Raw genomic sequence first — 19,778 nt, 5'->3', positions numbered from 1 at the left:
AATGCAAAGGGAATATACCCTTCACTAATTACTAAGAGAGGTAGTCAAGCCACAAATAATCCTTCCATTCCTATATCCTTCATGTTTTGACTCTATCTCTTACTTTGCAAATCCTGTGGGAGTTCAAGTAAAGCACCTGTCAGCAGCATCACTTCCCTTTGACAAAGCTGATGTTTCAGAATAGGCCATCTAGAACTGTCCTCTTTCCTAGTATGAATTAATCCTGTAAGGCTCTCTTCATAACTTAGTATTTCCGTTCAAAGTGTTGGATCTTTCAAAGGATAATGGTCATCTTCTAGTATGACAGGCAGTATAGCACACATGATTCTTCATGGCATACGACAAGTATTGTGCCAAGTGCCTTAACAAATACATCTCTCTTAGTCTCCCCTGTCTCTCTTCTTCGTCAGACCATAATTGAGGTTTGGTTTGTGGGTTTTTTTCCTTTCTCACTCTTAAGTCAAAAAATCTGCCTATACTCCTAGGATTTTCTTACTTACAGGCTGACAAAAAGAAGGAACGTTAAAACTGATCAATTTATTTTTAAAACTCTTATCTTTGCCTATATTAGGTTTGGTAACACTTTGTAGTTGTGTTTTAGGTCACACACTAATGCTCTTTGGCAACCATTTTACAGAAATATTTTCAATTTTAAACATGTGATCACTTGTCATCAAAGTTTAGCCAAACCATCCTCACTGAGTTTCAAACTGAAACAAAGTGTTTTCTGCATAATGGCATAATAATGAGCATGAATGTACTTGCAAGCAATTCTAACCTTGCAAGTGCATTACATCAAAGAAACTTTCCAAGCTGAGCATGAAGCTCCTTTTGTATCACATCCGAAATTAGCCACAACATGGTAGGTTTGTGGAAGGCCTGCTGCATAACTAAAGCTCAAAAAAACCAAATCACAACTGGATCAGCTCTATAAAGTAAGTGTAGTAAGTCACGATCCCTTCTCAGCAAGCTTGTTCCATCCCTGCATTGCGTCATCTTGGTGTGTATGGCTGACCTCCGTTGGGCTCTTTGACCTTTACCAGCTGCTAGCTCTGACAAGTCCTACAACAACAGGATGGATCCTATCTCAGCTTGGGCTTAGTCAGTGCAGTTCTACCTAAGGACCTCTGGTGATTATATTGATAACAGTGCTGCAGATGCTGGAAAGAAAAGAAACTGACAGATGGCACTGAAGCAACTCCATTTGAAGATGGGACACTTATGAATAATGAATCTCGTTAAAGCAGAAATTAAGTGTATCGACTCAAGTCAGCAAACGACACAGAAAGCTCATGTTTCAAAGATGTAACTTCTTTTTGGATCCAGAATTGTCGTGTCCCTATTACAAAAATGCAGCTAGCTATCCATGATAAAACATCCCTCTCTTTTCTTATTTTGTAGTCCAAATATTTAAGACCAATGACAATGGCACAGTTACAGATTCTCAGAAGTAAGTCATGATACTGAATCTCTGTCTGGGGAATTACTTTGTCCAGGCAAAAATATACGCCTGTGAAAATCAATTTTTAAGATCACAACATGAAAAGAACTATTTAAAAAAATAAAAAGGAAGAAAAAAGAAAGCAACATGTAATATCTTTATTATATTGCCTCAAAACCACTCACAGAAATTACCCAGTTGACCCAACGTGTATTTTTCAATACACTTTTCTTGTTTACTTGATTATATTTGGTGACAACGTACTTCAAAACTACATGTGCACCTATGTCATCATCTTAACATCCAATACCTGCAAATTACATTTAGAGCTTGCTTTTTTCACCAAGAAGGAAACTTTTATTTTACAGCCCTGTAGATTATAGCAACACCAGTTTCAGACTTATTTTCTGAAAAATTGAACACTGACTTTTAACAGCAATGAATCAAATAAAAAGGCCTTACCTTTGTGCATCCTTCTTGACTCTGACTCTTTGGTCATGGTTGCCAGGCAGTGAGGAAGTACGCTGCCACAGCTGTTACTCTGTCCTAATGGTAAATGTCCCTGCAGGAAATTTTGTAAATATGTACTTAGAACTACACGTCAAGACTTTTTTTGTGTCGGCAACTAATGGTAAAATAACATGCTTTGTCATGGGTATCAGTGTCAAGTCATATCAATCAGCCATGGATATTTTAGTTGTGTACAGTCTCTATTAGACCAAAATGTTTTCAAAGTAATATCTCCACCTTCCTGCTGTTTGTTGATTTACCACGTCACAAATAAAGAGTATTTTCACTTTACACACAACTTTATCTTTACCATTTAGAGGCCATAGATAGGAAGGAAAACAACCTGTTGAGTCTTTACAATGAATTTGAACTAAACTAGCCTGGAAATACAATCCTTGCGATACATTAATCAAAATGCAAGATTACCATTACAGCACGGCATTTCCAGAGGTCAGAACAAAGGCTGGCAGTATGGAAGGCTTCATGGGTATTCCCATGTGTTAATAAACCCGAATTTCTTTCAAAGTCAATTTCAGATGTGAATTTAGGGGGTTATGTAATGCTTACAGTGCTACCCAACCTTACCTCTAACATAATAGAGGTTTTTATATAGACATCGGAAGGCTATTAAGAGCATGCAACTACGTACTTTAGATCCAACACTTCGTCCAAGCGTAGCGCTATTGAAGTGCGGTGATACAGACGGAGTTGTTTTCTTGCGAGGTAAAGTATCACTCATGTACGTGCATTCCCTGTGCTGCTTCTTTCGCTCTTCCAGATTTCTGAAATGCTTCAAATGTAATTTGTTACACAGTTTTGACAAAATGAATTGACCTACTTGCTCAGTTATGCTCTATATGGAATATACTGAAGGCGATAGTCTGGGAACTTCACTGGAAAGAACAAAATCTAAAATACAGAGTACCTCCTGCTTCAAAATACTTTCCAGGATCTCTACAAATATCACATTAAAATCATGCTGATTAAGAAAATACATTAAATTCATGCGCACGTTTTGTCCCTGTACCAATTTTTTTTAAAAAAACTCAAGTCTAGTGTACAAGTGGAATCCAATTACACAGAAAAACATTTATTTACAAGTTATTGCAATGAATTGGTGGCTTAAAACTGATACAGCTTTTGAGAGGCTTTGTTCAAATGTATGTGAAAAATTAATTTAGAATTTCAAACGCAGCCACCTGTACTTCATTTCTGCAAGTCTTCTGACAGTAACAATGGCTCCTAAACAGTAGTATTTGCCTCCGGATTGTTTATGTAAGGAGAATTTTTGTTCAGTAACATTCTATAATGCATTGTGTTGTTTTTTAAATGAGCAAAGCCTTTAAGTACAACACTCTGCAAGCACAATCAACTAATGATCTATCATATCACTCTAAGAACTTGACAAGTAAATCAACTTCATGGCCACCATAACAAAAACAAAAAAATAATAATCCCAAGTTATCAGCTTTGAATCTGTTACCTGTTGTTGCCTGCGGTGTTTCTTAGCTGGCAGAGGTGGAGGTGTATCAGATAAAGGAATAGGATCTACATGAGTAGCCATGACCTCAGGCCAATGGACTGATGGAAGTTGAGCAATAGAGCGAGGAGAAAGAGAGTGAGGAAACACAAATCCAGAACAGAGAGGTGATCTTAGCTTTATAGAAAAAAGAGAAATTACACACAGAGTTTTCTTTTTGGAATTGCTCAAAAGATACGGCACATACAAGCTGCAGTTTTAGCACTGTGTTTGTTGGAGCGTTTAGCAGGAAAGAGATGTGTTGTATTGCAACTCTCGAGGCGTATTTAACTACCAGAAGCAGCACAGAAATGCCAAATTCTAAACCTGCTGCTGCCTTATTGCAACACAAAGATAGGTGGCTTTACATTCATAAGTTTATTCCATTCCTTTAAAAGGGGATTTATTCAAAATTTGCTATGGTCATTACAAAGGCAAAAACATCACAAAGAATGAGGAAAAGAGAGAGTAAGCTAGAAGACACAGATTGGACAGACTCCATGACATAGCTAAGATAAGGAGAAGCTACCCATCTTCCCCAAATATTCAAGAGCTACTTCTTCTACCACCTCACAGGAAAGAAAAAAAATGCTACAAAACATACAAAATTAATACCTAAGCACCATTGAACGAGTAATCATTAAATGTGTCCACAGACCGTTTCTCCATAGGTGCATTACATTATAGTGTTTGACAGGCAAAGATTGTCACTTGTTGCTGCTTGGGTCATAAGCATTCAGGTTTTTTGGCGTTCGAAGGCCCATCTACATCATCAAAGACAGTTTACAACTGGAGCAGCCCTTCAGCTTTACTATGAAATTGTTATCTGACTCGGTAACTGGCAGACAGCAGTCTGCCTTAGGGTCAATTTGTTACATGTTGAATTACCAAAAAATAATAAAAAAAAGAAAATAAAAAGGCAGCCATGAAAGAACAATGCAAACAAAGGGAAATGTCTCTCAAACAAACCTCTTTATTTTGTGGCTGGCTGGTCAGCACAGCCGTGGAAGGCTCAGTGGCAACTGCTTCAGCATCTGTGGGGGGCTGTGTGGAAGGGGATATATTCGTGGAATTGCCATACAGCTCACTAATTTCACTTACACTGATATAGCCCTAAAAGGAGGAATTCAGAAGTTAAAAGGAGCAAAAGCCAACAGACGTGCAAGAGTATTAATGTATCCAGTACGATGAAAGTTAGTTTAGAGTGATACAGCCAAATATTTGTTATCATTGAAATACTTCTTCATCAATAAAATAAAATTATCCTCAAGCTTACCAACTGTTGAATACTTGGATTCCGAAAATTGTTCTTCATTTAACAAATACATTTGTGTGATCAAAAAGCAAATGTACATTAAGTGACCGAAAGACTTTAAATACTCTTTAGAAATTACGTAGCTCTTTCTTGGGAAAGCAGATTAGGGAAAAAGGAAGAACAAATCTTCACCCATCTTTTTATTTCTTAATTTTTTTAATCCATGTTTAAATAAAATAACTTAGCCTGATTTGGTTTTTGCCTAACTATTAAGCTAGTTTGAGTAAACCAGACTCTATAAATTACGCTGCCACAACACCTTCCATTTGCATTGTCTGGAAGTTGCTTCTAACTTTTAGGTGTTACCAGGAGACTCAGGTAAGATGCTGTTAGTGTTAGCCCCATAGTCATTACAATTTGCCTCTCTCTTTTTTTTTTTTTTTTCCTAATCATACAGGAGGTGACAGTCTGAGGAAAGGCATGGACGTCAGAGTATGCTTCTGCCTGCAGAGATTTATGCAGGCAGATTTGAGATATAATGGCAGAATACAATTATTGCCTGTGTTCTGGTGTTAACTGAATAAATGTTATTTAAAAAATAACATATGGATTCTAATCCATAGCGTATAGCCAAACTGCAAAAAGTCAAATGTCTTAAATTCTTAACCATAGAAAACTAAGCTACACAAAAGGAAGAATAAATCACTGTTGAAGCAATGTCATAAAAATGAGATAGAAATATGCTTATTTATTAAATCAAGATGATAAGCTGCTTTTAAATTGAGAAGGTGTTGAAGGGGCTATGTTTCTATTACTGTTCCAGCACACTGACATGCTAGTATGTATACTTAGGCAATTCAATAAGAGAAGCCACAGACTGCTATAGTATTTCCTCTTTTAAAAAAATGCACAAATTTAGCAATGATCATAGAAGGCAGGTTGAAAAAAATACCAACCTGTTATCTATAAGCATAATTTTCAATGTATTTTATCATCTATTTCAAGCAGATATACAATTCTGGAAAATTAAGTATCATACTGCGAACACAGCACCCTAGAAATAGGAGGCAAATCATGACTCAGATACCATGTGATTAACTATTAAATGAGAAGGAAACTGGGTAAGATACTAAAGTTTCCCTCTCAAAACATGTGGCTATGTTACAGTAAAACAGAGTCCAGTGTGGTTAAACATAAAACTTGCTTAACAATCTTGTAGTAGCAGTATATCAGTAACCAAAACTTGGCAAGTCTATGAATGCAATACTGCATTCGTTTTTATAAATGATAAAAACACCTTCACCATTAAATGAAAAACATTCAGTTCAGACTCACAACCCCCATGGGGATTCACCATGGGGTTAAAAAAAGCAAACAACAAATGACTTCACTGTGCATTAGCTCAGGCCCCTATGACATTAGATTAAATAAATGGTTTCAAGTCAGATTAAGCATCTTTGTCAATGCTAAACTTTTAAACAGCATTGATTTTCCTCAGTTATTGAAGTACTAGGGTAAGCATCCTGCCTCTTTACGTAAGGCTGTGTTACTCTCTATTGCTGTGCATGCAGGGAGTAAGCTTCACGATGGATGGGAGAGTCACAAACGTGTGCTTTGGTGAGGAGGGGCTGGGAAACGTTGGACCACAGATTCAATTGATACATGAGCAACTGCGTGGTGAAATTAGCTTCTCTGTGCAGGGAGTCTGTTTAAGCTTATGCACCATTTGGTGCCTGCTTTTTAAAGGTGCCTGAACAGTCAGAGAAAAATAAAACTGAACCAAGACAAACATAACGTCTGGCAAGGAAAGGCATTTCTTTTATAGATGTGAGCCTATGGGGCCACTGAGCTTAAAAAAGATAACCCATGCTGTTCCTTCTCTCATTTACCTTAGAGTAAGTCTTAACTGACTTCATTACAGTGAACAGCACAACACTGCTGAATAATCCATTTCAATAAAAAGAGTGTCAGGCTCACTTAATGTAGTTGCATTTTGAAATATCTGTGATTAAACAAACAATTATGTGGATACAAAGACAAAATTCAGAGATAGCACCCGCTCTCTAGTGAGAACATGAACAGATCCATCTCAAAAGAACAACAATGAAGCCTAGACTTGCCAGATGTCCTGGTGGGAGGTCAGATGTCCAGGTCAGAGCACAACCTGGGACACTGGAAGTCTAAGCATCTGCAACATGGCTTGCAGTGAGGAAGGGTGCTCAACCCCACTGGCATGTGCTGGAGGCCACCCGGGTTCACCAGGAACTTCAAAGCCCAAATAAGCAAGATCACATTTCCCAGGTGCTGAGAGGACCCGTGGTTGCTTTAGACTTCAAGAGCCCAACTTCCCACAGTGACACCTACACTGTTAGATGGGGCAGACCTTGTTCAGGGCTTCAATACAAGCAGGTCCAGCAAGTCCAGTCAGACCTCTTAAGCAGAAGTTAATGAAGCAGCCATAGATACCCATCAGTGTATTTTAAATGCTAGATTTTCCGCTTCTCCATTTATAACTTCACGTTTATCTGCAATTTGCAGATTCATCAAGTCAAGTCAAGAAGATAAATATGAGGAGTTAATGCTAATATCGTACATGCTGACTGAATCTTTGTAACGGGCTGTGGCTTACCTTACACTGACCTTGCTTGCAGACCTTGAGGCTTAAAGCGGTACCCTCAAAGCTACAAAGTCTTGACAGCTGCAGGTAAGCTCTGGGTCTCATCATGCGTTACCCAAACTAACTCAGTTTTTTTTCAGCAAGAAATATTTGACACCTTTACTTTATTCAAAATAGTTAACTAAATAGCTCAATAGGTATCTTACAACCAAAATAGCTTGAAGTCTTCAATTCGGTGATTTTTAAAAGGATCAAAATGTACAGTTGCCATGCTTTACTGCAGAGCCTTAGAATAAAGGAGGGGAGGCAATGATAAAATCTACAGTGCAAAAATAAGACTGAACTGTATTTGTACTCAAACAGAGTTATTCCTGGACCTCATTCTTCTTCACTTCAATGAGGTTTAATTGCCCATTTTGAGAAAATTACGCACCCTCCTCCACACACCCTTTCCCCCCACATAAAAATGATCATTTTTCCAGGGCAAGAGATTAAGGCGATACCAGTCACATTTGGGAAAACGTCAAGAGAAGCTATTTTTGCTCACCCATGCATTTGGACTTCCATGAATAGCTCTAGAAAGTATTTTCATCACATCTCAAAAAAAATTGTACGAATAGGACTTCACTAAATACTATAGTGCTTTTGTACAAAGTGTTATTAGAAGTTACTTATGGTAAAGTAAAAAGCAGTGAATCTCTTTACCTCTTTTAGACTATTGGGACTGACAGGAAATCCCTTTCCTCCAGAAAGCGTGGAATATTTCTTTTCCAGATTACAGAGATTCTCTTTTTCCTGTTAAAAAACAGACATTTTATATTAAATACCAACAGCCATGTAGTGAAAATATATGCTAGCCGTTTTCTTAAGTGTGTGAAGAATCATGCTGGGATAGAAGGCTAGAAACTGCACAGCAGAACTTCGGCTTCATCCACTTACAGCAGAACTGAACAAAAAATGAAGGTACAGAACAAAAAGCTAGTGAAAGATTTTATTTAATAACCACAGCCAAACTAATAGGTTTTTACTTCAGCATTTTGAAAATGCTGGTTCTGCTTAATGAACTATACATGATCTCTCTGATGATTAAAAGCAAAACATAAAATGGACATGAAGGGTTCATGCCAGCTTCTTATTAAGCAGATGTTAGCTGATGTTAAGTAGCTCATCTTGTGGCCTAGTATGGGCTATTACAAGTCAAAAATCTGAGCTGTCTGAGCACACTGCCAGCAGCCACACAGGGAGCACAGGCTTCTACCAGGTGCCTCTGGTTGAGTCCTCGGAAGGGGGACACCTCTAAAACCCTCTCGGTTATCAAATGCCACTAGTGTGCTCTCTTAGGAAATCTGCTGATTAATTACAACAGATTTCTTTTTTTTTTTTTTAAAGGTTAATGGATACAGAAGATGTCTATCACATTAATACCTTCTTGCTAGCTTCTGCACAACTGATGCTTTTCTCGTGCTCTGCGTTCTTTTATTCTATGAAACGCTCTTTTGTTACATGCTAAAAATATTTGAAAGACAATAAATACTTACCCTTTGCAGCATCATTATTAAGTTGTTTTTCTCTTTTACAAAATGATCTTGTTCTCTTTGTGCTTGTTGGACAATATGATTGGCTTGTTTTTTGAGAGCAGATATCTTTTCCTAATAGAAAAAGAAAATAATCACAATTTCCATGTTTTATTTTCAAAGCACAAGACAACCCACAGCAAGGATCCTATTCATGAGAGTTCACTCATTCATATGAGTGAAGCAGCAGGAAAAAAAGTTTTTACAAGACGGCTCACTGCTCTGAAGGAGATAATTAAATAAGATTCAGGCAGTAAAGGGACAATTTATTCAAGAGACAAAACAAAAGAACAATTGCACACGTTCTTTGATAATACGGTGACTAGCTTCCATATACTGCACAGAACTGGTTTAGAGATGCAACTTGTGATCTCTGAAAAAATGGCATTTAATTGGTTGAGACAGGACCTTTACAACTTATTTTAAAAATTAAGTTATTTTCTTAATTTGGTGTTGTATTCTTATTTTAAAATCATTTAAAATCAACACCTATCATGAGCATAAAATAACTGTAGTTTTGTCCAGGGCGTACGATTCTCCTTTCTTAACGAAGAAAAAACAACACTTCGGTAGTTTTTGTAGCAAATTTAAGGGTTTAGTTTTCATACGCAAATATACAAACAGGGCATGGAATTTTATTGATTTATTTCCTTTTGGAGACGTGCATGATTTGATATGTGTGGGATGTTACTGGGCCATCACCTTTGCTCTGCTGCAAAAGCTTTTTCAAAGAGGGAAGTTTTGCATTAATTCTTACAGATAGGCAGGTTGTAGATCCATTTCATCTCCTTTATGCTCAACAACAAAGAATAAAGGAATGGAGTGTTAGTGCTTTTACCTTTCTACTGACAATGCTACGCTGATATTCAGCTACTTCACGCAGGAGCTGTTGTGTCAGGTTTTCTTTCTCTTCATCTAACCTGCTTTCATGTTCAAGCTGCTGAAATTCCAGGTCTTCAAAGTGCTTGCTTTCTATGTCCAATAGATCAGCATCCTTAAGGGGAAAGGAAAAAAAAAAAAAAAAAAAAAAAAAAGAGAGAGAGAGAGAGAGAAATTGTAATCATGCTTTCACTTACACCACAGTAGATATTCTTACAAACAAACACAAAAATTACAGTCTAAGATGGTATTTAAGTATCTCGTACAACATGTTCAAACAGGAGCTCAACACTTTTAATGACCTACTGTCATAATGAGAGAGCAAATAGGGCTAATCATTATTTTGATGTTGCTTTCTCCATCACTCCTACTCTGCCCCCACTGAGACAGACGAAGTACCCGCCTGGTGAGGGAGCTGTTTTGCAGGGTTCAGAGCAAGCTGGAGCCTCTTAAGCAGTGAGCGCACCCTGGCTGGGTAGATCGCTCTGCTGCAGCCTAGCTGCCGTACCACCAAAGCCTGAACCCATTTGGTGAGGTTGTCCAATGCCAAACTGGGAGAGCATCTGCTTAGCAACCAAAAAGGACAGAAAGTATCATCCCAGTAACAGTGGAGAACTGCACACTGAATTAACTAACTATGGGAATACACACTCAAATGAAGGAGTCTGGACTGCAGTTAGAATTTCTTCAGGTCTGGCCCAAGTACCAGCACTGCTTTTAATAACAGACATACAGTCGGATAAGATAAAAGGTATGTGGAGCTGTGTGACATCAGCACACTGCCATCACCTCAGCAGTGATGTCCAACCATGCCAGTTGCTCAGCCAGAGGCTGCTCATGGACTACCAAATTGGAGCTGACAATTGCTCCCTGTGCAAACACACAATTAAGGACTCTAGTCATCCACCCTAGCCCGTAGGTGCATTACTTCAGAAAGGGCATCAGCCCACTTCTATGCATTCCCCTGGACCAACGCCAGGTTTTGTCAGGAGAAGAGGCTGAATGCTGCAGAAGAGACCCAAGAAATAAGAACGCACCTGCCTTCCACTTAGGGATGACGAGATAAAACTTACAGTGCTTTTCAGCACAAGAACTGAATGCTGAACTTTCTCCTGCAACATCTATGTATTCATGACAAGAATCCCTGCTTACAAGTTCCAGGCTTCTGAAGAAAAAGGGATTTAAAATAATCACAGTATTATTAAATGCTAAAGCTCTCAAAAATAGGCACATTGTACATAACTTGTTATGTAATAAAACCTATATCCTGTAAGCAATTTATCATTTTAGAGATATGAAAACTTAGTCCTTTTCTTATTTCGACCTAAAAGTTAGTGACTGAGGTAGGTAGATGGGTCTCTGTAAAGGCATTCAAAAGCAGCTTCCAGTATACCAGGGAAAGATATGGGATGCAGAAGCTGAAGAATCCAAGTTACTATATGAAATTCCAACATCTTCCCATTATTCTTCAAAGATGTGCCTTTCACTTGTAGGAGGTGGTGAAGAGATCAAAAGCAAAGATGTGGCCTAAAAATTACAAGAAAGCAGATACCTACAATACAGAAATGCTTCACTGAAACCAGTCAGCCACCTTCAGCATTCAAAACAAACAGAAGGGCTTTGCCTGGGCCATGAAAGTCAGCATATTCACCCTATTTCATACCCCATTAATTGCTACTGAGGCAGAAGAACAGATTTCAGAGAAGGCAACCAATAGCCAGAAAGGCTACTAGTAGCCAGATGAGCTCATGAAATGCTGTATTCTTTGTGAGATGCGCTATGGAACAAGAATTTCAGCACATTCTGTACCACTGTGTCCACTGGGGAAAAATAAACATGCCTAATTCAAAACCAAGTCCATTTTCAATTTGAAAACCTTCCAAAGGGTAAGTGGCAGTACCTTAGCTCTACCAGTGGCTGCAAGCGCGTTGCAGCGAGATCACCAGCCAGGCAGACCCCCGGGGACCGAGACCCCAGGCAGCCTGCGGGAGCAGGGCACAGTGGCAGGGGCACGAGCTCTGGCTCTCAGATGTGTCCACAGAGTCCTTGCCGTAACCTTCACAAGGATCTTACTCGGCAGCGTAGGATTTGTAGCAGGATAACTGTTGTTGCTGAAGGTAATGGCTTCCTGAACCAAGTAGCAAGTATACTCCCTCCCTTTTATTAAAACAATTGACATCAGAATATTGTACCTTATAATCTATTAACAAACAACAGACACAATGTTTCCATATTGGATTTCCAAACCATAAATTTTCTGGCATCCCCATTACTTCTGTAATGGCACTGGAGAAAATTTGATGGGAAAGAACCTGGCCCTTACTTCAGGATGTGGTGGGGGGTCCATAGGTCCACAACATCTGCAAAAATTCGGAGAATTTTATCTGAAGAGTAAGGCAATTCCTAGCACTGAACAGCGTCTTTTCAGGTCTCTGCAGGAATCCAGGCATCTATTCTCATTCTCCTTTTGTGTGTATCTCTATAAACCCAGGCACGTGAGAACAAACAAGCTTTGGTGATTTCATACTAACAGTGAAGGATGAAGCCTGCTAATTAACTTTAAATAAGCCATCAGGAAGATCAATGCTTTCCCTCAGTGCCTTCCACAAGCCCACAGGTTTCACCAGTCTCTGATGAAGTGTCCTCCCTGCCCAACAGGGAGAGTGCATATTCATTACGGACAGCGGGAAGCAGACAGAGCGTGCCAGCTTCCCACTGCCAACCCCAACCCAAACCCCAGACCCACCCTGCAGCCAGCTGCTACAGCCAAGTTGGCTGCCCGCTCCCCTGCACACAAATTACGAAGTTACTGAAGCCCCAGAGACGAAGCAGTAAGGAAATTCATCGCCTTCACACCTACCACGTCAGCAGTAAAGTAGCACTTTAAAGCACTTTACTTTAAAGCTGCAAACGCAGGTATTTAAGCCTGGGCTGGGCTGATCTGGGGGGAAAGAAGAGCTTTTCTATATTTTGGGTACGATACTTACAGTAATTTCTAACTGCTCTCACACTTGATATCCATTTGAGAGACACTGTGCACTACTTCAGTGATAACTTCTACTGCTTCGACCACAGCAGGCACAGCTAACTTTCACTACAATTGGCCTGGAATAAATGTACAGTTGGTCCTATTGCATTAACCGCACCCCCACATTTCAAGTTTCGTCCCACTTTCAAAACCAAAATTGTTAAGCCAACTGGAAAGGGAAAAAAAAAATTAACCAAACAGATTTCTAGAAGCCTCTTGGTGGTCAATAGTGAAAAAGGATTTACTACCATCCCATAGCAACAATACTACAACTTCTCAGGAATTTATACCTTCCAAGTACGTGACTGCACAGGAAAGACTTCCTCTCCTTTTAATATGTATGAGAGATTATATAATACTAATTTTTTTAATTTTTTTTTTCAAGGTAACTTACAAAAACCCTTAAGTGTCTCAAAACCAGCAAACTTCTCAGTTACTACAGAAGAATTTAACATTGTTATTTCCAAAGCTGGACTTTTTTACTTTTTACTCCTTGAAAAAATAAAACAGAACCCTGCAAATAAACCAAAATCTAAAGAATATTTCCTATAAAGCAAAAAAGCCCTTTTTTGGTCACTGCTATTACAGACCTTATTCCTGATATAAACACTCCATCCAGAAAAAAAAACCACCAAAACCCTGAAACCTAGTTTGACTTTCAGATGGCCTCTTCAACTTGCTGAACTGATGGTTTGAAAATGATTTCTCCCCCCACTAAAGCTAGCCATATGTGCTGTAGAACCCACCTAACATTAATGAATACTAAAATCTTTCCACAGAAAATAACTGTACCTTCAAAGACAATATTGTAGCTTTTTCACTTACAAATAATACAAAATAAAATCAAGTTGCAATTAGACTTTATGCAAAGGTTTTTATACCAATGTGCAACTGTTGAAAATGTAGGAAATAATAAAGCTATTTTAGTAAGCGGTATAATCTTCAAAATGAATTTTTCAAAGCACAGTTCAGGCGAACAGCTAAGTTATATACTGAAAAAAAGAAGTTATCCGTGGCTTCAATGAGACAGCCATTTACAGCATTGCAAAGGAGGAGTGTACAACACAATCAAACAATAGCGGCAGGGAAGCGCTGCTAAAATGGCTGATCCCACTGACCAAAGTTCAACTCCTGTCTTTGCTCACACAGGTAAAGAGCAACGCTCCACCATCCAAACATCACAACAGCTTCCACACCACCCAGCAGGCCTAAGGTGCTAATTACAGGCAAGTAGCCGAACACTTTAAAAACATTCAACACAAAATGATTTCCAATCCTCCCATTCGCACTCTACTCATTTGCCACCATGCACATTATCTATTACAAGCATTCCACAAAAACCCATAACCCTCGGTACTATTAACAAGTTGCAAACATGTTCAGACACTTTGTTGGGTACTTGAAACAGAATATGTTACACTTAACTCTTAAAAAAAAAAAATCAACAAAAAAAAAAGTTAGTGCAATCTTGAAACTTGCTACTGACCCTCTTCAGCTGCTGCTGTAACTGTTCCCTCATGGACTCAGGGCAATTATCAAGCTGCGTCTTCTGCTCGGAGTAAAGCTCCTGAAGCCTCTCTAGTTTTTCCCTCTCAGCATCAAGTTTTAATTTTTCCTGAAGCATGAACCAGAAAATAAACACAATTACCTTCAAACCCAAGCAGTTGTTAGTGATTATGACAGCGTGTGGCAAAACCTTAACGAACAGTTGAATCACGTATGTCAAAGACAGAAACCTCTTGTTAGTTTAAATGCAATGGTGGGATGCAAAATGATCAAAACAAAACATTAATCATTTTAGTGAGGTGATGAATTCTCTCTCCTCTCACTGTGTTTTGTACCCACGCCTGGATGATGCCGTTAAAGCCCACTGCCCAAACGTTTGTCTTACCTAATGAAAAAAAAAAATGAGGAAACAGTAGCCATGTTAGTGAGGTAACTGATGAAGGAGAGAGAAAAGAGTAGCTTTTAGAAAGCAAAATGGATGGAAAATTACTGTAGTCTGGCAGTGAGGGGAAAACAGATCTTCCCAGGAGAATGAAGGACATGCCTATGTGCCTCTGTACAGATAAGTACATTTATCAAGCAGTGAAAAACCAGAACAAGAGAGAACTTTATAAAGAAGTAACTCAGGAAATCCTGTTGCAGCAGAAACACCAAGTGACTTAGCAAATTAATTAATTTGCTTCAGGGTACAGGAACTGTATAACCTGTTCTCAGGGATCAAAGGAGTCTCCTCCAACTAGTTCAGCTTTCCTCTCGTTCCACTCGAGCAGCAGTACTCGACACACTGCTTCTCACCCTCAAAAGCCTTTAACCTTTAAACCTTTGTAATAAAATACTACATGATTCACTGTGCAGCATTGCTCTGAAGACTGGCTGTAGATCACTTAAAACTACTTTGTAGACTATTATTTATCTATGGACCAAAGTTTGGAAACAAATAAATCAGAGTACAAAGAATTTTTCAATGCCTTTTACTTGCATCTACACTGGCCAACATAGCAGATGCATTTTCTTCAACTGAGCAGTTAATAACTGGAAAAAAACAACATGCTTGATATGACAGGCATAAATAATCAAGTGAGTCCCTGAAGCCCAGCGCTCTGCTACCTTCTAGAGTCACACCGGTATAGTTCCCTTTTCCTACTTCTTGTTCTATAATTATGCATCTCCTCTCAGATGGTCTCTAACTCTCCTTAATACTCAAAAATTAACAGTATCAGCCCCAAAATTTCAGCTTCTTTTGGATGCTCCAAGAACATCTGAATTCTGTGATGGCATCCCCTCCTTGGTCCTCTTTCCAGTCCCAAATATTATTTAATTTTAACATCAAATGCATGGCTCAGCAGGTGCTGTATGATCAGATACTCGGCAGCACCTTCACGGCACGTGCCATAGAGAAGAAACTTCTTTTAGTATACAGTACTTGCCATTTCAAACTGTGGGATGGCCTTTCCCCAAAACCTTCTCTTTGTTGTTCCTGACAAGGTTCTCAAACCCTCACACGTGGTAGAGGCACAGTAACAAACATGTATATTTCTTTATAGTTTTATCTTTAAACCTGAGTGGGATTAAGGGGCTGGGATTTCATTTTCCCAGTATTTAAAAACAACAACAGGAAGCATTCTCATTCAAGCCCAACGTCAACCAAATTCCCAGCTCTGTTATTTCCATTTACACGTGCAGCATCTCAGCTCATATAATCACATGAACAAAATGCTGAACATAAAAGATTTTATTTTTTTTTAAGCTTGTAAAAATGAGCAACTGAGCCAGCATATTCAATTACTTGGACTTCCTGTACTAGCCTCTGTCTTACACCAGCAGCAGCAGGGCTCAGAAATACTGAGGACGTAGCATGTGCAAGCTGCACAATGAGGGAGAATCACAGAATCATAGAATTGTTTAGGTTGGAAAAGACCTTCAAGATCATCAAGTCCAACCATTAGCCTACCACTGCCAAGTCCACCACTAAACCATGTCCCTAAGCACCACATCTACCCTTCTTTTAAATACCTCCAGGGATGGGGACTCAACCACTTCCCTGGGCAGCCTGTTCCAGTGCCTGACTACCCTTTCAGTGAAGAAATTTTTGAGTATCCAACCTAAACCTCCTCTGGCACAACCTGAGGCCATTGCCTCTCGTCCTACCGCTGTTACTTGGGAGAAGAGACCAACCCCCGCCTCACTACAACCTCCTTTCAGGTAGTTGTAGAGCATGATAAGGTCTCCCCTCAGACTCCTCTTCTCCAGGCTAAACAACAGCCGCTCCTCATAGGACTTGTGCTCCAGACCGTTCCTTCGTTGCCCTTCTCTGGACACGCTCCAGCACCTCAATGTCTTTCTTGTAGTGAGAGGCATGCAACTCTTGAGAGGTTACCTCTAGGACTCTGTCCCCAAGGAACCCTGTTTGCTGAGTAATCCTTACTTCCAACATGGAAGGAAATCTATGAATAAACTGGTAGTTCCCCTCCTCACAAACCTTGCTGTCCATTTAACATTCAACCTATGGTCTGCCACAGTGTTTCTCGCTTTCCTTTTCTGCCCACCTAGCAATCCAAAGCAGTAAGCACTTCTCTGACATTAGCTGCAGCGTCGTGCCTCTGGAGCTATTAATAGCTCTCTAAATGTCAGCGCGCTGCAACAAGCACACTCGTTCATTAACAAGCAAGTTGAATCTCAAGTGTGAGGAGACATCATCACCGAGTATAAAACTCCCTGAGAATCCTGCCAGAGATACTGTTACTTCCCTCAAGAAACTGGAAATGTATTCCTTTGAGATTGAAAGTGATACTCATCTGGTCTATTTATAGCATAGGAAGTGCTAACATCCCACCAAACTGGCTCCCTTCGAAATGAGCAGTCCTAACAGGAAATATCACTTTCAGCAATGAGAGGCATTATATGTTTTGCAGCTGTGGAGTTAAGTTCACTGACATCTCTGACTGTGCATTGGTAAAGTCGATTTAATTCACAAAAGTAATTTGATAAATAAATGAATAATCAGAATTTTTTCATACAGTCTCTTCCATAAATGGATCAAGGCAAGTTCTTTTAGAAGGCAAAAGATTAATAACTTTGCATCTGAGGCAGGCTTGTGGCTGACTTCATGAGGTGTTTCTTCAAGAGCAGCCAGTGGCAGAGCTGTGAACAGAACCCATGTGCTCCAGCTGCTCATCCTCAGCTTAACCACATGAGCTGGTACTTGTTAAACATTTCTCTGCAAACAACTGCTTCCCGGCCCCAGCGTTGACTCCGGAGTCGCATTAACTGTAGTCTGGCTGAATTCTTAACATCCTGTTTCCAGGGAAAAGAAGTACAGCTCAGTAAAGCCTAACATCTGGTCTTAGCCTACTGCCCAGCTTGCCCCATGGTCTGCCTCTAGATACATGTTAAATGAACTTGGGGTCAGCCAGGATACGGAGCGGGACTGACTTGGGTTTTGATGATGCTGGGGCACAGCTTGGATCAGTTTTAGAGGATATCTGAATATCGTGAAGGATGGCAGTAGAAAGAATTGCTGTGTGACACTGTCCCCCAAGAGCACAGACACAGGATGCCAGCAGAGCACCCATGGTATGAACACAGACCATAAGTGATCAACATGGGTCACAAAAGGAAATCAACCTTTAGATCTGGTAGAACTGATTTTAGGGCGAAGAGAGAGAAAAAATAGAACATACATCCAACACATCCATCTCATAGATGATGAAGACACAGAGGAGATAAAAGGACAGCATTAAAGCCAATCATAGCCCCTAGAAGAATGGGAACAACAGAAAGAAAGAGAGAGACCAATTGCTTCAGTGTTGTCTCCTGTGGTTAAGGATGCCCTATGCCTGATCAATACTGCTACTTAAAACCCGCAGCAGGTCCCCACACCCCTTCTGCAGAGAAGTCATCCTGCTTTTCCATTTGTCATTCATCACATTCTGCTACTGCAAGCAGGCAGGCTAAAATTGTAGAGCAGCATGTGTCTGCATGTGTATGTGTCTTCTGAGCCAGCCTTCCTGCATGAACTGGTACGCTCTGCAGAAACGAATCCGGGTAAATGTGGATGAAACAGAGAAAGCTTCTCAAAAATCCAGACAAAAATTGGAAAAAAACAAAGCAAGAAACCTATCATTTTTACCAGGTCACTGTGAAATGGATTGTGTGGCTAGGTGAATTGGAACCTTCCAACCCCACCCTTCCCCCCAAAAAACAACAAAAAACCCCAAGGTATGTGTTATCTTCAGAAAGAAAGAGAAACTGCAAAGAAACCTACAAGCCATAAACAAAGAGAAAAAAAAATACTGAATGCCTTCCCATCCAACAGGCTCTTATACTTTAAGTGTGCCGGTCTGAAGTACTCCAGGATCTTCCGTGGTCCAACTCACTTGCAAGTCATCATGTTTTCAGGTAGCAACATCTCATTACCCACACCAAGCTTCACACATGCACACTCTGTCTCTCAGAAAGGAGTTGGCTGGTCTCAGCTCTCACAGGTTTCTGAGAAGTAAGGAGAAGCACATGCAGTTCTTTGTTCTGAAAAGCTTCTCCATCTCATCTTCATGCTTTCACCTTTAGCCAAACTTTATTCTTTTACAATCCAAAAGAACATCCCTCCCCTTCTCCAAAATAAACTACAGCAAACAGAAGGACTGCAAAAGCTAGAAGTGGAGGAGAAAGAGCAGACTACAGAAATGATTCCTTTCCACTTGGAAGTGGTGTGATGCTACAGAGTATGTCCATTCAATAAAACATTTTGGAGAATAAGTGGAAGAGCAAGAATACTTGACTTTAACAACTCACTGATGAAATTGGCCTAACCCTTGCCATCAATTTGTAAGAAAATAGTCTAGTCCCTAAGAGAAAGCAGGCTAGGAAATGTTATCTGCTCTTCAGCGGTTACTCGCTGAAAGAGGCAAATGGTACACATGGGAAAGTGTTAAACCTGAGGTCAGCCAACTCTTCCAGCACTCCTGCAAACTGGAAGCATTTCCAATGCTATGGCTGATGCAAATCAGACCGCTTACAACTCTGATTAAAAAAATACTGTTGAAATGAAACAGATCCTCCTGTGCACAAACTGTACATGCTCCTCTTCTATATTTTTCAGACTACTCTTTCCTGCATTCCTTGATCTCTTTCAGGACAGAAGCATAAAACTTGTCACAATTTAGTTATTTGTCACTAAATCCCTGTGGGTTTCATGAAAGAAGCCATGAAGAGAGAAAAAAAAAAGTATGCCAGGCATATGAAAAGGAGCGTAATATGACAGAAGAAGGTATTTCACAATAGTTCTTTTTACTGTATGAGTGGTAATTCATTATATGCATCATAACAGACTGTATACAGTGATGGCATCTGTATGAGATCTCTCAATGGTTTTATTTCACAGGCATGTATAAAGACAATGTTAAAAAGCATTTTAAATCAGAGTAAGCAATCCTTTTGCTGTAACTAAGAA

At 39.6% G+C, this 19,778-nt stretch overlaps 1 protein-coding gene across 6 annotated transcripts in view; it reads right to left on the bottom strand.

Moving 5' to 3' along the window:
- Positions 1-19,778, bottom strand: part of PHLDB2 (pleckstrin homology like domain family B member 2) — a 70,373-nt gene that overhangs the window by 18,621 nt on the left and 31,974 nt on the right. For 2 of the 6 annotated variants that reach the window (XM_087757227.1, XM_087757229.1), the window contains exons 7-14: positions 14,310-14,438; positions 9,755-9,910; positions 8,881-8,991; positions 8,048-8,137; positions 4,440-4,583; positions 3,435-3,608; positions 2,601-2,741; positions 1,904-2,003 (exon numbers count right to left, since the gene is read on the bottom strand). In XM_087757227.1, coding sequence (XP_087613353.1) covers positions 1,904-2,003; positions 2,601-2,741; positions 3,435-3,608; positions 4,440-4,583; positions 8,048-8,137; positions 8,881-8,991; positions 9,755-9,910; positions 14,310-14,438 — 1,045 coding nt within the window. The remainder of the gene's footprint in view (positions 1-1,903; positions 2,004-2,600; positions 2,742-3,434; positions 3,609-4,439; positions 4,584-8,047; positions 8,138-8,880; positions 8,992-9,754; positions 9,911-14,309; positions 14,439-19,778) is intronic. The other 4 variants (XM_087757231.1, XM_087757230.1, XM_087757233.1 and 1 more) reach the window with 4 other exon arrangements.

Source organism: Nipponia nippon, unplaced genomic scaffold, assembly GCF_047370975.1.
Source record: "Nipponia nippon isolate SJK-2023a ecotype South Korea unplaced genomic scaffold, ASM4737097v1 scaffold_2, whole genome shotgun sequence".
Classification (NCBI taxonomy): Eukaryota; Metazoa; Chordata; class Aves; order Pelecaniformes; family Threskiornithidae; genus Nipponia; species Nipponia nippon.
Note: the sequence above shows the minus strand (reverse complement) of the source record. Positions and strands in the feature narration are given on the sequence as shown.